The following is an 18749-nucleotide window of genomic DNA, read 5'->3' as shown; positions in this document are numbered from 1 at the left end:
ATTCCACTTGCATTGTTTGTGTCTATTTTATTAAGTGTGTGGGTTTGATATCCAGGGGTAATGAGTTCCCTCACAAAATACAATAACTCAGTTGGTACCAAGTGTAACGTTAGTTACCAGGCTGCTGGATTACATTCAACAATGACGACACTTGCTTCGTATCAAGTCACGGCCACCTGGCGCGCCTACCCGCGCGCCTACCCACGCCCCTTCAGCGCGCAGCGTTGTGGATGAACCGACTGGAGTGAAACTGAGAGGATGTGGTGGCGATTGGCGAGGCTGTCACACGTGCACTTGTATTGTCATCGGGTGTTTTCCTCTCCGGTGACACCGTGTCTGATTTTCCGTTCCTTTTAAGTACAACATCATAACCCGCTGACAGTAACTGCGAGACACCGTGCTGAAGTCAACAGGCAGAAGGAGGTGAGTGGACGTGCTGGACATTAGTTTCTATTTTAACAGTCGCCTAACCTTGTCTGACTCACAACACATACTTTACTATATGTAGTGCCCTGACTGTAATATGTTAAGCAAACGGAAGTTATTCTGTTACTTCTGAGGGGAAAGTGTATGTGTTGACTCCATGTATTAGTCTCTTTTAAACTATCTTTCCTTTTAAACTTTCTGGTGAAACGTTAACCGTTAACGTAATAAGACTGTGCTACCTTAGTTAACTAACAACGAATGTTACTCGGTTAGCAGTTGAAACGACGTAGGTCAACGGTCAAAGCCGCGCCTCATTTGTATAACCTCTAAATTTAGTATCATTACATAACGATAATTCCGACTTTAATAGCTTATTTTACGGGAGGCTGATAGATACCATTGAAATAGGTGCACACAGCCACTGAAAACGTATAGGCTACATGCGCTGAAGTCATGTAAAATGGGCCATCAGGTAAAGAGGGACGAATGAGGTTTCACATCATGGGCTACTTAAAATATTAGCAGCCAGTCACCAAATGTATTATTGCATCATAACTACACATGTGTTTCACATGAGCTTATGATTTTTATTAGTTTGAAATAACAGGATAGGCAGAGCAAAGAGTGAAAAACAAATCATTGGTCCCAGCATGCTCATTTTCTCATTTTGAGAGTGCTGCAGCTAAAATAAAAAGGCTATAACAACAAATGGCTGAAGGATGTTGTATTTCATTGACAGTTTGATTTATAATCAAAATATTTTCCCAATCTACTATGTGCCATAAATTTATGACTTATGCTAGTGTGTGCCACCCTGTCATATTGCAAACATTTTTAGTAATTTTTTTTCCACTTAAAAAAAAACCCAAGATGATGCAGTGAGTCCATGTCAGCCACAATAGTCCAGAATTAGATATCACTGTTAAGCACACTCACAGTTCCATTGTAGACAATGTGGCACCAAGGAAACAGGCAGCAAAAGAACAAGGAAAGCATGGCAGAAAAAATAATTTTTAATAGATAGTTTAATAAAATGTTGAGTCACATTAATAATTTAACAAATTAATGACTGAACTGATAAATTGATTTAAACCTATAAAAAACAAATAGTCAACTTGTCCAGCATGTTTACAATAGGCCTATTGATTAAGTTATTTTGGGCGGGGCAACACAATGGTTTAAGTTCAAGGTCTGAGAAAGAATAGTATCAGTAACATTGTTAACACTGTGCTACATTACAGAGAAATACAAAATGGTACTAATGAACCTTCATTAATATAGGCCTATATTTTATCTACAAATGCACGTCACACACTGAGTGAGCCGCCTGTTAATGATGCTGTCGGCAAAGTAGTAATGATTGTGCTAAGTGGCTAATGGGCATGTAGCTACTTACATGTTTTAGATGATATGTCATGTTTGTAGTCGACCAATGAAGATGAGTTTACATATCACCTTGGGTTTGTCCCTTCACCTTCTCAAAATGATCCCACACTTTGGATTTCCGTTATTAACTAGCCTGTGAAATAACTGCAGGTACCAGCCCTGTAAATTAGCATGACTTCTGTCTGACTGCTGAGCGTGGCCTCTGCCTTTGTCTGTCCTTTCAAATTAAATTACCAGGTGGTCCAGTCGTACAGGTTTTGATTTATTTTGTCAAGGTGCAGCTTCTCATGTTTTTTTGTTTGTTTGTTTGTTTGTTTTTGTTTAGTTTAGTTTTTTTCTACGACTACGAAAAGATGAACTTCAGGCATTCATGCGTCGAGCAGGAACAGATGCGCTTGAATTCAATTAAAAAGCCTTTATTTCAAATATTTGGCTGCTTACTTTTAAAACACCGACTGGTTTCGACTCTCTGGTCTTCGTCAGGGTGCAAGAGGGTGGACATGAGTCAAGCACACACATTTTATAGAAGATACACACATGCACACACATACAAAATATATACATAATAAGAGAAAAAAAAATACAATAAGATAATTTTTTTGAATAAATAAATAAAAGTAAATAAATAAGGGCAGCACGGTGGTGTGGTAGTTAGCACTCTCGCCTCACAGCAAGAGGGTTGCCGGTTCGATCCCGGGCGTGGGAGCCCTTCTGTGTGGAGTTTGCATGTTCTCCCCGTGTCAGTGTGGGTTCTCTCCGGGCACTCCGGCTTCCTCCCACAGTCCAAAGACATGCAGATTGGGGACTAGGTTAATTGGTAACTCTAAATTGTCCGTAGGTGTGAATGTGAGCGTGAATGGTTGTTTGTCTCTATGTGTCAGCCTTGCGATAGTCTGGCGACCTGTCCAGGGTGTACCCTGCCTCTTGCCCGATGTCAGCTGGAATAGGCTCCAGCCCCCCGCGACCCTCGAGGATGAAGCGGTTAGAAGATGAATGAATGAAGAAAATAAATAAATAAAAACAATTAAAAAAATAATAGTAAAAAATATCTGGATAATGAAGATTACTATCAAAACAAATATTAACAACAACAACAAGAAACAATTCACTTTTCATATAATGATATTTTTAAGGAAGGGTGTACAATCAATTTCCTCATTTAAACCAGGATATATCATTGCATCAAGTTTGAAAATCCAAAAAGTTTCTCTCTGGAGGAGTCTACGTAACCGAACTCCACCTCTAATGGACATCTGTATTGATTATAAACTTTCTATTCTCAAGAGAGAATCATTACTTTGATGTACCTCCTTGAAGTGTTTAGCCATGTAGTAGTAGTCCTCATTCTGTGTCCTAATTGTGTATTTATCTTCTGAAAGTCTATCCTAAGGTGTCTTTTTGTGCGTCCTACATAAAAGCAGTTGCATGGGCATGTTAGGCAATATACCACAAAAGTTGTGTTGCAGTTAATGAAATTCGTTTTGTTACATCAATTTTATCAATTTTATAGGTCGTTCCTGTTTTGAAATCAGTGAATGTCTTTGTTTGAACCACATTAGGACAGTGCTTGCATGTGTTGATAAGACACCTGAAAGTACCTGAGGGTTTCTTTAACCACATCATGTCTTCTTTGCCTAATGGTAAATAACTGTGTACAAATTTTTCTTTTATATTGGGAGCTCGTTTGTATGAAATAATTGGTAGTTCCTGAAAGACAGTTCTCAAAATGGGGTCACTTCTTAGCATAGCCCAATTGGAATGTATGATCCGTTTGATTTTCTGAGTTTGAGTGCTGTAGCATGTAACAAAAAATGTGGTGGAGCACTTCCTGTCTGTTCTGTTGCATTTGCACAATAGACCACTGCAATTTACATGTCTGACTTTTTCTAAAAAAAAAAATGCCTTGATAGCACATGGCTTGTAAGACCTTTCCCTCAATCGTTTAGATAGACTCTCTGCCTGCTTTTCAAAATCAGAGTTGGAGTCGCAAATATGTCTAGCCCTTTGGAATTGTCCATAAGGGATATTGTTTTTAAGTGTGAAGGATGAAATGAATGATAATGGAGAAGAGAATTACGATCTGTTTCCTTACGAAATAAAGTGGTGTGTAACCAACTGGCATTGTCTTTATAAATGATGAGATCTAGGTAATTGATTTTCTCTTTGGAGTATTTAATCTTTAGTCTTATGTTTTCATTAGTTGAATTTAAGTAATAATGAAATGATTGTAATTCAATCTCACTACCTGAAAAAATGTAAGTAAATATCATCAGTAAATCAGTAATAGAATTTAATCTTCATTCATTCATTCATCTTCTAACCGCTTCATCCTCTTGAGGGTCGCGGGGGGGCTGGAGCCTATCCCAGCTACATCGGGCGAGAGGCAGGGTACACCCTGGACAGGTCGCCAGACTATCACAGGGCTGACACATAGAGACAAACAACCATTCACGCTCACATTCACACCTATGGACAATTTAGAGTTACCAATTAACCTAGTCCCCAATCTGCATGTCTTTGGACTGTGGGAGGAAGCCGGAGTGCCCGGAGAGAACCCACGCTGACACGGGGAGAACATGCAAACTCCGCACAGAAGGGCTCCCACGCCCGAACCGGCAACCCTCTTGCTGTGAGGCGAGAGTGCTAACCACCACACCACCGTGCCGGTGTGGTAGTATGTAAAATGCGGCCATTCTGGGATACTCACAATTAAGAAAGCCATACTCACATTCACTGATCCAACCTGCATCTTTGGCTCTGCTTAGGAGGGCTGTGAGGCTGCATTTCATGCTGGGAAGAGGGTTAATTTGAAGTTCTTGGTAATAAATGGGGTTAAAAACTGATGTGTAAAGATGCTCTATTCCTATTGACAGCAATGGTTCACATGAGGACAGAATTCAAAATGCTGTCAAAAATTCAGTTTTGTATATAAAATTCTGATATTTGCCTAACATCATCTACCATGACTCCAAAATTTTGTAAAGTTTTTACATGAACATTGAAAATTTGCAAGTATATGTCTACAGTGCTGTTTACAGTCAAACATCTTGATGCACTGTAGGCTCAATTTTTGATAAATCAAAAATCTGTGAGGACAATTTGTGGAGGACAGTCTGAGGATGCTCTGTAGCAAGCTTGGTGTCAGTTGAGGAGATAGGTTTAAGAAGTTTTACAGTTTTTGAAAAAAACTGTGATGGACTTCATAATTTGCAATAGCTTTAAATGTGCAAAAGTTTCTTCGGTATTAGGGCTACATTTTGGTGAAAGTTGCGAAGCTATAGCACGTACGGTTAATTTGTTGTGAATTTTCAAAGTTGTGAACTTGAAACTAGACGTTTGCTGTAGTGCCACCATCAGGACTATTGACTTGTGTTTGCAGCTGAGCAATCTGGCATAGGACTGGACCTTTGTGCAAAGTTTGGTGATTTTTCGCACATGGGAAAAAGGATTTCCTCGGAAGAAGAAGAAGAAGAAGAAAGAACAAGCAGGAAAACAAGAGGGTCCTGGCAGGATTGCCTGCCCGGCCCCTAATGAGTCAGTTTCTGGGGACAAGCTCGACTCCCTGCTCTTTCAGTTTTGTTAAGGTTAAAGTTTTACTGTTTGCTTTAATATGTTTTAAAGTAAACAAATTCCCAGGAAGATTGTTAACCAAACGCAAACACATACAGTAACATATCTTAAAGATGCAGTCTTCATCCTACAGTCTTGTCACACACACTCATACACTACACCTGTGTCTTGGTCTTTCTTGAATATTGAGGAAAAAATACAGAATTGGGTCATTAAAACTGGACATTCTGTCCGTCACCCCTCTTTTAATCTAGCCAGACATCAGTTTAGGCCATAGGCATAATTACTTATCCCTGTAATTGTTGACATAACTTGATATGTACAACTTTAAACCTCTCTCCCATTTCCTGGTGAGTGCAGGTTAAAGTGCATCTGCAGTTTTGTGCACATAGTTGAAGTTTACCTGTGGTAAATCTTGCAGGCATTTTGAATAATATGCCATTGTTGGCAGCACAGCAACAAGCCAGACACTGGTGTGAATGCTGTGGCAGAAACCAGAGTTAGTGGACTACAGTTATCCATACATTCATTAAATTTCCGTAACCGCTTATCCTGATAGGGGTCGTCGGGGGGCTGGAGCCTATCCCAGCTGATATTGGGTGAGAGGCAGGGTACACCCTGGACAGGTTGTCAGACTATCACAGGGCTAACACATAGAGACAGCCAATTTTAGAGTCACCAGTTAACCTAACCTGCATGTCCTTTGTCCACCAAATCCTATGTAGTTAATCACTGAGTTAAAGTAGATGTTTGTCCCAAATTTAAAGAAATTCCCACAGGTGTTCTTGAGATACCGTGTTCATGAGAATGTGACAGACATCGTCACAGTGACCTTGACATTTGACCTTCAACCACCAAATTCTAATCAGTTTATCCTTGAGTCCACGTGGATGCTTGTGCCAAATTTGAGAAAATTCCCATAACGTCAAACATGATTTGAAATTCCTGGGAAGTATTTGTAAGATAACATGTTCACAGCCACGGCTATTGTCGGCAGGGAGGCACAAAAACTCAACAGTATGCTGGGATAACATTGTGTAATGGTGCAAACTTTCAAAATGAGAGCCAGTGCAGGTTAGTTATGTCAGTTTAGGCTCTTCAACATACAGTCCAGTCTAACCTGTTGCTGTGTCTGAGCCTTCTAAAACATTCATTAACTATTAGCTAAATTATTTACTGACATGCTGACTGAGTTACACACCAACGTAATGGAGTATCCACTGTGTGTGTGTGTGTGTGTGTGTGCGTGCGTGGGTAAATGATAGGAAATGCGACGCCATTCAAAGAAGAAGAATGTTGTTTTGGCAGTGCTGCTTTTCGTTGGGGGACTGTACTTCATCATCCATTCGGACCCCCTTATTGCTGTGAGTACACTTCCACACACATACACACACAATGAAAGACTTATATATCAGCCCATGAGATGTAACACTTACATTTCCGCTGCTTGCAGGAAACAAAGTATACAGCCAATTCAAACAAACATGAAAGAGGATTTTACCAGAAAGCTTCACTGCCCTTCTTTAGCTTTAAGTACAACACATCAAAGGTTGCACTTTGTTTTATTGTCTCCAATGCATGGAAAACAGTGTTGCACAACTCCTTATAACAAAACATTTTATGTATTCAATTTGTAATTACACAATAAATGTATTTGTTTTGCAGAGCCTGACAAAAGCACAAGAAGAGATACCAAATGAGTTAAGTTGGCAAGCAGAGAGGCCAATTAAGAAGGATTCCTGGGTCGATCAGGGAGATTACCTGCCTCTCAATGTGTCCTATCAGCTGCTTGCTGGAACACCACCTGCACACCAGAGTGAGTGACACACCTTGTCTGTCCCTTTTTATTACGTAAAGGTGAAATGATGTGATGGTCATTAACTTTGTGCAAAAGTTATTTCTGAGCTGTTGCAGGAAGAGACCACTGAAAGATTTAGAATCCAAAGCGATCTCTTACTGACTCATAGTAAAATTTTACAGTGGTGCAAGGTGTTTAACTGTATCACAGTATTGGTTACACAAGGAAATCTGGAATCAGGTGACTTGTCTGCCTTTGGCAAGACGAGTCAAGAGTCATGATTCATCCACAAAATCATAGGTGTTGATAATGAGTGGCTGTTTGTGTAACTAGTGTAACTCGATCGATGAACAAACAAGTCAAGCGAAACAGGATCAGCTAGTGTAGTTTAGCCTAAGGCTGCATCAGTGTTGAAACGAATGTTCAGATAAGACTACTAATTCCACAGTGTAAAAAAAACTTACTGAAGGTAAAGAAATAAGGTCTTGCATTCAAACTTTTCTGAAGTATAAGTATATAAGTATTATCAGCAAAATGCACTTAAGATATCAAAAGTGAAAGTATTTATTGTGCATTAAAATGTTCCCTGTCAGTTTTTTTAATTGTTATATGCAGGGCCGTACGCAGGATTTTTGAAATACCGAGGTCATTTAGTTGTGGTGCACGTGGGGGGGTCAAAAATTTTTGTCAATTATATATCAAAAGCCTTCAATCTGGTGTACTCTGACAGCCAAATTAAGAGGCTACATCTATAAAGAACTACACACATCATATTAGATTAATCCAATCTTATCATGTTTCTCTTCCCACTTCATACTATAGTGCAATTGCCTTTCACCAGACTTTGTTTACAGGTATTTATAATTATGTTTGAACCACTTATTCTTTAGCAGGAAGTACTTCTCTTCATCTGTCAGTTGTCAGTTATATTAATTTTTATATCCCCCTCAATGTATATGGTGACTACGGCCCTGTCATGCATACATAATTAGGCTACAGTTGTCTGGGTGCGCAAAGGTGAAGTGCGCTTGTCTTGTCATACAAAGTTTGATGGAGTGACAACTGGACAATATGGAGATATTTGCATCTTGAAAGCCAGACTACAAATGTGGATAGACAGGGAGAAACACATGCAAGCCTAAGATGTGGTAAGATACGATATTCCTCACTATATGAAGTGACTGATAAGAAGATCTGTATAATGGATTATAAAGAAATTCGTCAGGTTTTTATTTTGTAGCCAATTAATCTGGATTTATAGCGTGATGGGATGACAGCACAATGATGTGTGTGGTATCTTCGGAAAGCTCTGGTCCTGCACTTTCATATGATATGTGTGGCATTTCTGTGCGACCCTGCATTCGTGAGTAATCCATCTAAGAATAATGTGTGTGCAAAGCTGTATGAAAACTGCGTTGATCAAACAAGAGTACCAGAATTTTCTTTTTTAAATAATTGTTATTATGGAGAAGAGAGAGTCACTCAATCACCTTCCATCGGTCCTCCCACGTACTTTCACCGCACAAATGAAATGGTTTATTTTTATTTTCATTTTATTCATTCATTTAGGTCGGGAAAAAATACCGAGGTCATGACCTCGGTGTCCTCAATGGTAGTTACGGCCTTGGTTATATGTGATGTTTTGGGAGTAATATCATTGCTGTATTTATGTGTATGTTACATTTTACTACTGTAGAGGTTGTGCTGATTTTAACTCTATAACTCATATGTCCTGTTGGGTAGTTTAATCTACAGCAATGCATCGTATTCTATAAGATCATGATATTTTCATAGGGTTGCACTCCTGTGAGAACCACATTTCTCTAAAAAGTCAGCTTTAACCCAGTACCAACTAGTATCTAGTAGCATGCCAAGATGCCACTTAAATATTTGAAAGTATGGCTATACTACAGACCACTACATTAACACTATTGATATCAAATGAAGCACTCTACTGGTATCATAATTTTTTAATAACCCAGCCCTAGTGATGGTGCATTTTCCAGCTGATCCAAGAGGATTTTTGCAGTGTTTATTTAGTTTAAGAAGTAGGAGAATTTTCTCAGCCCATAAAGAAACAAATATTTCATCCTTCAGTCTATCAAAAACATTTAAAATCAACACATCTAGAGATACGTGGTTTTCACTGGACAGAGAGGATATGAAAATAATTAAAAGTATAAGTACTGAGAATGTATATCGTAAAACTTCAATTAGTAGCCCAGGCTATTATTTGCTCAAATCACTGAACTTAACAGGCCTATTTTTTTTATATTTTATTTTATTTTTTCAAAATACACAAAGCACACAGTCACAAATTGACAATACACAAACACCAATTTTACATTGCAAACGCTTCAAAAATAAATTAACAGACAATGAAATAAATTGGCACTTAACGATGTAAATAAAAATGTAACTAATAAAACTAAGTACTATACTACAAAAATGTTGGGGAAAAAAAGAGAGATAGGTCTTATCCACAATTACATGGTCTATTTTAGTACTAGTGTGACAAAAATAGAGAGAACATGCAGAAAGTCATTCAACCATATGGGATGGGAGATTTTCCATGTAGTTAATAAAGGTTTGCCATATTTTATATAAAGAGTGTATCTAATCCTTAGTGAGTAAGTTATTGTCTCTGGAGGTATGCAAATTTTCACTTCTGAGAGCCACAACCCAACAGGTAATGGGAGATTTGACTTCCACCTCATTGCAATACATTTTTTGGGAACAGCCAATAGGATTTCTGTTAGCTTAATGGAATGGCTATGTCTGATATTAGAATTTAAGAGGTTGCCCAAAAGGTATACCTCTGGATCAATTCAGAAAGTGACTCCATGGATTGTGGATAAGCAATCACAGATCCCCTGCCAAAAGCCTTGTAGTTTACTACACTGCTAGATGAAATGCAGGAAAGTGCCCACAGTTAGACCACATCTAATGCTCATAGGGTGTTCCTATTTATGAGGACAGCAGTTCCTCTTGCTTTGGTATTAAAGAAGGTCAAACACCAGTTGAAACCACTCTCTTTTCAGTTCATGATCTGAGGGGTGTGTCTCTTGTAAGTACATAATATCTGCATTGAGATTCTTCAGGCTTGTGTAAACCCTTTTACTTTTAACTGGGCTATTCAAGCCCTTGATGTTGAGTGTTAGAAATTTATCAGATTGATTGTGGGATATATACACAGTCATGCTATCACACCACAACTGTCTGATTGACATATACTCCAGCACCTTGTAAAGACTTTCACGTCTCTCAAAATAAAAATAATACAAACGAAAATACTTACAGAATAATATATACCAAACTGAGGCAAGCTGTGAGAACCCATGTTGACAGTATAACTTCCACATTTGCAACCTCACAATAAACCAACTTACAGAGGTTCCTGTTTCACCTTATGTTATGCATATACTATAAATGCCTTAACCTAAAATGTGATAGAAGTGAACAAGCAACTGAACAAGGTCAGCCTAAAAGTGGCAACAGTATAGTGTCCTATGGAAATAGATTGAGAATGAAATAAGAATGAAAATAGACCCACGCAAAAGAGAATGGTCAAGATGATCCCAACTCTGTAATTTGTAGGGTCAAAATCACGCCAAAGGTCTGAAGAAAAAATGAGTGGGGCCTGTGTGCAGCCGTTACAGTAAATGGTCTTAGAATGATCACTGGCTCAAACTGAAATGCTAAAATAGTAATAATAATAATAATAATAATAATAATAATAATAATGGGGGGGGGGTTAAGTGTTCTTGCTGTATCAATATATATATGGCCTCATATGAAACAGGATTGCAGTAAAATCAACACACCTGATATATCAGACTTAATTCTGTTACTAAAGGTCACTGAAAGTAATGCAGTCACAAAGCTCAGACAACATAAATACCTTGAAATTAGAGTCCGCAGCTGGAAAGCAAGCACCTGTAGGAAGCAAGTGTAGTCTTTAATGTCCAAATCAGCTGATCCCAAGTCTAAGAAGAAAAAGAAAAAAAAAAGGCTACATGGACAACAGTCCCTTTTAACAGAGCTGTGTCATTCACAAATTATTTAAACCGTTCAGTGTAGAATGCCTTGGCTTCTTTGAGTGTGTTGGAAGTTAGATTTTCTCCCTCTTCAAGTGGAACCCAAAATCAGGCTGGGCGTTGGAGCCTGAAGTGTACGCCTTTTTTTTTTTAAAGATTATTTTTTGGGGCTTTTTGCCTTTAATATACAGGACAGTGTGAAATGGGGAGACAGAGAGAGTGGGGGGACGACATGCAGCAAAGGGTTGCAAGCCGGGGGTTGAACTCCGCCGCGAGGCATCACCTCTATACATGGGGCACCGGCACTATCCACTAAGCTACCGACGCCCACAGCAGACTTTTAACCTCATTAAACACAGCACATTTTTCAGACAAGGCTGCACTGATGCAGATGTAGATGTAGATGTAAAAGTAATAGAGTTTTGAATCAAAGTTGACATATCCTCCTTGAGACTGGTATGCTGTTTAGCCAACTCTGCCACCAGCTTGTCCATGGAGAGGCAGCCGCTTCCACAGCCGTTTTCTTTATCCAGTCTGGCCTCGTTGTTAGCAGCCGCCATTGTGGTTAGCTTGTTGCTAGCTGTGCTTGTGGAGAGTGGTTGTATAATAATTTGCTTTAATGTTTGTGATCGCTCATTTTCCTCTTCAGTGTTGTATTTAGGCCTATGAGTTTTGACTTGCTGCAGCATAAGTGGTTTATCAGTGTAAAAAGGTATTAATGTGACAGGCAAGCCCACTACCTCATGTCTCTCACCTACACCGCCATGACAGAAAGTCAACAGGCCTATATTTGGGACAGGTGTCTTCTATATGGGACAGGCCTTTATTCCTTTCACAGAAAACTGTTGCTCAGCAAAGATGGTAAAATCTAATCAAATTGTTTATTTAAATCAATATGAATATTACTTGTTTAAGAATTAGGCTTCAGGCAATATATCAATCATGAATCATTTATTTGATCTAGCACCAAGAGGCAGCACATCAGAGAGAGGCACCCGGCATACCGACACAACACAACTTTATCCTGTTAAAACAATACTCACAACTTGGATTGATTTTTATGAAAATCTCTCTTGATTCTTTTTTTTCACATAATTTGAGGTAGCCAAAAACCTGGTTTTATACATCAGAGGAACTTCTATTAAAAAAAAAAGAAAAAAAAAAAGAACTGCTTGGCATCCAGACCAGGTGTCTAATTGAGACAGGCGTGCATTTGTCAACATGTGTAGCCACACCGGGCTAGATAAAGGGACTAGGCTTTTAACTGAAGTTTTACCATTCTTAAATATAGCACTTGAGTACGTAGGTACTTTTCAGCACTGGGCCGCACTCAGAGTGTCATCTGAGAATGGCACAAGTTCTGCAGAGACGTGACATCATCTGGCAAAGCGCTGTTGTTTTAACATGGCTGATTTGGGTTTGAACACCCACTAAGCAAATACAATGTAGATTAAGTGCTTGGGTGGGAGTAGGAGTCAAGGACAGTTTAAAGGTACATTACACAATGGTTAGAGAATGGTGTCACCTAACAGAGGGCCCAGTTGATTTATGACTTCCTGATACCCCCTGCATGGCCTAAGGATAGGCCAAACTTGTTTTACTGTAACATGAGTACTGGGCCTCCATAGGAATGCTCACCCAACAGTCTGATGTTACTGAATGATATAACAACCTCACACATTTCACTTTTCTGTCCTGACATGTTTCAGGGTATTTATCTGTTGGATTATCATCGGTGAAGAGGAAGAAGGGCAGCTATCTAATCCCCACCTTGCAGTCCCTCTTCTCCCAGTCATCTCCTGAAGAGCGCTCCTCCATGGTGGTGGTGGTGCTGCTGGCCGACTTCGATGTCAGCTGGAGAGTCAGTACAGTGAAGGAGATCAAAACTGCATTTCCCTCTGAGCTGGAACAAGGCCAGCTACTGGTCCTCCATGTTCCTCAGGATGTGTACCCTTCTGTTACAGGTGTAGTGCATGTTCATTTACATATGGGTGTAATTTCAATGGGAGGGGGTGCAGGGGACATCATGCCTCCCCTGCACTTTTACAGAAGACAGTATTGAACCCCTCCACTTTATACAGTCTGAAAGCTAATATTATATATATATGTATATATATATATATATATATATATATATATATATATATATATATATATATATATATATATATAAGCTAATATTATATGCCCAAAGACCACAAGGAAACAGTGCCTAATCAAGCTCCTAGTCCTCCCAGCTCCCCCTCCCCCTAAACCCATTCAAGCTGCCAACTAAGGACATAATATGAATTTATATTTTGAAAAGGTCTCTGTGCACGATGGCCAGAGGCTTTATATTTTTAGGTTGACCACCCGTCCATATGTCTGTCCCATTCTCAAAAATGTGATATCTCAAGAACGCCTCAACAAGAATTTTTCAAATTTGGCACAAACGTCTACTCGTACTCAAGGATGAACTGATTACATTTTGGCGGTCAAAAGTCAAAGTTCAAGGTCACTGTGACGTGGTTCCTTTCATTCTTGTGAGCACAACATCTCAGGAGCATCTTGAGGGAATTTGTCAAATTTTGCACAAATGTTTACTTGGACTCAATGATAAACCGACTGGATTTTAGTCAAAGGTCACTGTGACCTCATAAAACATGTTTTAGCTGTAACTCAACAATTCATATGCTGATTATGACAACATTTCACAGAAATGTCTAATAGGATATAATGATGAAGTGATGACATTTTATATACCAATGGTCAGTCTCTCTGTTACATCATACTCTTCTGCATAAAACACTTTTCTGGCCATTGTTCATCACTGTAATACAGAAACAGAAGGGGAGACATTTATTCAGATACTGAATTGTTGACACTAATTTCAGGTGTCCACCTTGAAATTGTGGTGATTGCATAGATTATCTGGGCCACTAAGGGGAAGCACACACGTTTTAAAATATGTAGATTCTTTGCAGCAACATTCAAACCATTGTGTATTGTCATGGTTACAGATGACCCCATCCTCACCACACCCCCTAACAATGTCTAGACACAGGCTGTATCTATATGTGCCTGTACTAACTGTGTCTCCCCAGCCTTTGAAATCTAAATTCCACTCCTGCATTCACATCCATGTCTAGTATTTTTTGTTGATGCCGTGATACTGATACAACTCTCTTTGGCTCTCCTGCAGGCCTAAAGAGGAACTACAATGATGCTCCAGACAGGGTATCATTCCGCTCCAAGCAGAACCTGGATTACTCCTTCCTGGTTCACTACAGTGCCGGTCTTGGCCGATACTACCTCCAGCTGGAAGATGACGTCTTCTGCGCAAAAAATTTCCTGTCCACTATCAAAAGGCATGTTAAGGAGCAAGAGGCGAAGAAGACCACCTGGACAATGCTGGAGTTCTCAGCCCTTGGCTACATTGGGAAACTCTACAAATCAGAAAATCTTCCTCTTCTGGCTCGCTTTCTCTTCCTCTTCTACCAGGAAATGCCCTGCGACTGGTTGATGTCTCACTTCAGAGTGTTGCTTACTCAGAAACAGCCAATCATCTTCAAACCCTCGCTATTCCAACACATGGGGACTTTCTCCTCGTTCAAAGGGACATACAACAAGCTAAAGGACAAGGATTTTGAGGAGGACTTCTATAGCAATCCCTCAGCTGTGGTTTATTCTAATATGTCCACTTACAAGGAACATGTCCCCAAACTGGCGTGGGATGCTGGAGAGGGATATTTCTGGGGACGCTCCCCGGAAAGTGGAAATCACCTGACTGTGGTATTCAGAGACCCTACAGTAGTGACAGGGATACTTGTAGAAACGGGGTCAGGTGGCAAAGACCTCCTAGAGTCAGCTCAGGTAGAGATAGGTCATGACGTGATTACCACGGAGAAACAGGAGTTGTGTTGTAAAGAGTTCCAGTCAGTGGGGACATTAGAGAATGGGAGGTTTGAGATGCAAGAGGTGGACAAAAGGTATAGCTCTGCCTCTTCCTGTCTGAGGATAAAAATCACAGCTGGACAGAAGGATTGGGTGATCATTAAAACAATCAGGATCACAACTAAGCCGAGTACACCTCCACACCCAGCTTAGGAGTGAAACTTTCCTTCCTTCTAGATGAAGAATTTGTCTTTATTTGATCTGCTGAACCTTAAATGCAGACCAAAAGTATGACTTTGTGCTTTGGTAAACAGTGTCATTGATGAAACAACAACCCAGTCCTTAATGAACTGGTTTGAAGCATCTGTCAATATGAACATGTTTGATGATAAGCTTTGTGATAACTTATTACATCTCTTCAACATGAGGAAATTTGCAATGATAAAAGTTCATATCAGCTACAGTAAAAGCAGCTACAGCAAGCATGCTTACCACTATTCCCATGCATAAGCTGGTATTTATGAAGGAAGAATTTGCAGTGAGAATGTGCATACCTCCTTTGAAGAGTGATATAGTGAAGTGGAAATGAAAAATGAGGCACAGAATGTAACATACAACAAAATAGCCAGTTTCACAGAGTTTGATTGCTTATCATATTTTTTGCTATTCTCACACACGCGCACACACACACACACACACACACACACACACACACACACACACGCACATCTATATTGAGATGTAAATGGTAAATGGACTGCATTTGTATAGCGCCTGTCTAGTCATCCAACCACTCAAAGTGCTTTTTACACTACGAGTCACATTCACCCATTCACACCCACATTCATACACTGGTGGGCGAGGCTACCATTAAGGTGCCACCTGCCACTAACAACACTTTAACACACTACACACTGCTGGAATCATCATCGGGAGCAATTTGGGGTTCAGTGTCTTGCTCAAGGATACTTCGACATGCAGACTGGAGGAGACGGGGATAGAACCGCTGATCTTCCGATTGGTGGACGACCTGCTCTACCTCTGATGGACAATTTACCGTTTTCAAACTGCACTGTAAATAGTTTAATTAGTGTACTGCATTTTTCTACATTTTCAGACCTTTATATTGTTTACAATTGACATTTGTTTTTTCATTTTATCTTTATAATATAAATATATATATTTTTTTATTCTCTGTGAACTGCTTGGATATCACTGTTAAATAATTGCTGTTTTCAGGCCTTTAATGAAGTCTGAAACATCACTGTTGATAGTTTACAGAGAAAGTGAAGTTGACGTCAGGCCGTATTAAAAGTTATGGACAGGGGTACCGTCTTGTGAGGATTGCACTGTTACCTGTACCTGCTACAGCGGTCAAGCAGGTATTTGGACAAACCATAGACTGCAAAAAAGTTCGGTATTTTGGCCATCCCGTAACCTTAAGCCTCAATAAAATGTAAAGGGGTGAGTCATAAGAAAATTCCCCTACGATGCAGTTGTCATGAATTTTGAAATTGGCTTGAGAGACTAAAACTGTTTTTTTGTACCAGGCCATAAACATGTTTATTTCTGCTGTAAAGTTGGTTATTTTAACATGGCGGTCTGTTGGGATTATCTCGCTTTTTGGAGCCAGCCTCAAGAGACCGTCAGAGGAACTGCAGGAACTTTTTGGTACATTGATGTTGGCTTATTTTTCAGTTCCAGAGGTTGCCACTTGGGACAAACTCATCAGGATAAACAACATAGAACCATATGACTTGGCAGCCCAACACTGCAGCCCCTATTGCACTACCTCCACTCACATACACAGACATTGTAATCTCATTTTTGGACTGAGTGCACATAGTTTGGTACAAGAGATAACAGGATGAGTACCTCACATGATGGCAACCCTGTCCTACTTGATGTGATGTACCTGTCCATTCTCTATAGATGATTAGTAACTAACCCTGTGGGTGCTATAAATAACTGCAGCTGTGCATAATATTGGTACAAAAGGATGGCTGCTCTGGATGTAGGAGGACCTTTTTGACTGTGACCCCCTTTATACCTTGCACTTAAATGTGGCTTGTATCCAGCTTGTACCTAGATATGATTTAACCTGATTACATTTACACTTGGTATTAATATGTGTCTCCGGTGTCCACATTGAGATCCAGTCACTCTGTTCAGTTCAAACAACTGAATGGTTGTAGCCGTTCCCACCATTTGCTTAGTCATTTCTTTGTAAGTGGCTCAGTTGCAATATGAAATGCCACATTTTGCTTGTATACTTTCGTCAGACCAAACAGAAAGCAGACACTTATCTCGTCCTGACTCCTTCCACAAGTGTCTTAAAGGTTTAGTGTAGTGTGTCGAATTTAGTGGCATCTAGTTGTGAGGTTGCAGATTGAGACTACTGAAAACTTCAAAGTGTGTGGGAGAACTACAGTGGCCAATGGAAAACATTGTATTGCTAGTAGCTTAGCTCCCTAACTGGCTAATGGCAGGTACATCACTGGTATGGTACAGTCACACGCATTTTCTGTTTGTATTTACGGCCATCTAGTTGTTGTGTGTGGATTGAAAACACGATGGCATTTACACTTGTGTTCAATGTGTTAACAATCCACCCTTAATGTGTTTTGGGTGCGTTTACACCTGAATTTTCATGTGGCCAGCCACTATTGGACAGCAATCTGATCACCCAAAGTCTATTTTAATGCAAGGCATAAGGGGATCTTCAAGATGAGAACAAGTATTTAGAGATTGTTCTGATTTTCTGGCTCTTGCTTCAGGCATCTAAGGGATCCAATGGTCCAGCCGGACCCAGAGAAACCATGCAGTTTCTACAGTATCAGTCCTCAGGTTTCTAAAACTCTTGGGTTCCTTGCAACAGACACATTTCATGGGTATCTGGCAGGCAGGTCTGGAATATCTCAGACAACATTAAGCCATGTCATGCCCATCATGTGTGTTCTGGCCTCTGTTGTTAGCCAGGGATGCACTGTCCTTCTCACATGCTGACAGAATCTGGAGCCTACCTCCCTGGGATTGGTCCCTACTGTTGGAGATTTTCCTGTTCAGAGGGGTTTGGCCTTTCCAGACTTGCTCCATTCGGGCCATGACCTTTTCCCCTCGCTCTGACATCACCAGTCCAGTCCACCTAACCAGTGGCTGTCTTCTCTAATCACTGAGATTGAAACAACATTGAACATTCACAAACAAACTGAACATCTCACCACTGTGCCTCTTAAGAGATATTGGTAACTAGGATGCTCTGTACTTGATCTTGTGTTTGGATTTTGCAATATAACAGGCTATTAACAAAGAGACCAGTTCTGTGATTTTGGGACTAGGCAGGGATTAGTTTGTTTTTGTTTGTTTGCATTTTTTGTGTGTTCTTATATGAACAGTTTTCATTGCTCCTTGATACAGGCAGGTACTTTTTTTGCATTTTTTTTCATTTTCTTTGGGTTTTTTTTTTTTTTTTTGCCAGCTAAAGAGAAATAAAATTTAGTTAGTGGAGATTGTTTTATTCTTTAAGTGGTTCAGCACCATTCGCTGCCGTTTTCTTTATGTGCCAGCCTCAGTTGATTTATCTGTGATTGTGCTCTTGTCTTATATTTCATCACTTATTTTTTATGCACCTTTGACAATAAATGACAATCTACACCTGA

General features: G+C 39.8%; 1 protein-coding gene across 2 annotated transcripts; it reads left to right on the top strand.

Moving 5' to 3' along the window:
- Window positions 1–215: 215 nt before the first annotated feature.
- LOC125892001 (alpha-1,3-mannosyl-glycoprotein 4-beta-N-acetylglucosaminyltransferase C-like) lies at window positions 216–18749 on the top strand. Of its 2 annotated transcripts, XM_049581696.1 has the most exons (6): window positions 216–423; window positions 6648–6746; window positions 6836–6931; window positions 7048–7198; window positions 12927–13181; window positions 14399–18749. In XM_049581696.1, exons 2-6 carry the CDS (start codon window positions 6651–6653, stop codon window positions 15301–15303), a joined length of 1503 nt encoding a protein of 500 aa, XP_049437653.1. In that variant the 5' UTR covers window positions 216–423; window positions 6648–6650; the 3' UTR covers window positions 15304–18749. The 2 variants fall into 2 exon arrangements, with proteins under 2 accessions (XP_049437653.1, XP_049437654.1); XM_049581697.1 differs by lacking the exon at window positions 6836–6931.

This window comes from Epinephelus fuscoguttatus, linkage group LG7 (assembly GCF_011397635.1).
Source record: "Epinephelus fuscoguttatus linkage group LG7, E.fuscoguttatus.final_Chr_v1".
NCBI lineage: Eukaryota > Metazoa > Chordata > Actinopteri > Perciformes > Serranidae > Epinephelus > Epinephelus fuscoguttatus.
The sequence above is the reverse complement of the archived record's forward strand: the minus strand, read 5'-3'. Positions and strand labels throughout refer to the sequence as shown.

Excerpts from the sequence above, each read along its gene's own strand:
- LOC125892001 (XM_049581696.1), top strand. The coding sequence starts at position 6,651 with ATGCGACGCCATTCAAAGAAGAAGAATGTTGTTTTGGCAGTGCTGCTT. Across the intron at positions 7,199-12,926 it reads AACACCACCTGCACACCAGA|GGTATTTATCTGTTGGATTA; the intron begins GTGAGTGACACA and ends GACATGTTTCAG. Across the intron at positions 13,182-14,398 it reads TGTGTACCCTTCTGTTACAG|GCCTAAAGAGGAACTACAAT; the intron begins GTGTAGTGCATG and ends GCTCTCCTGCAG.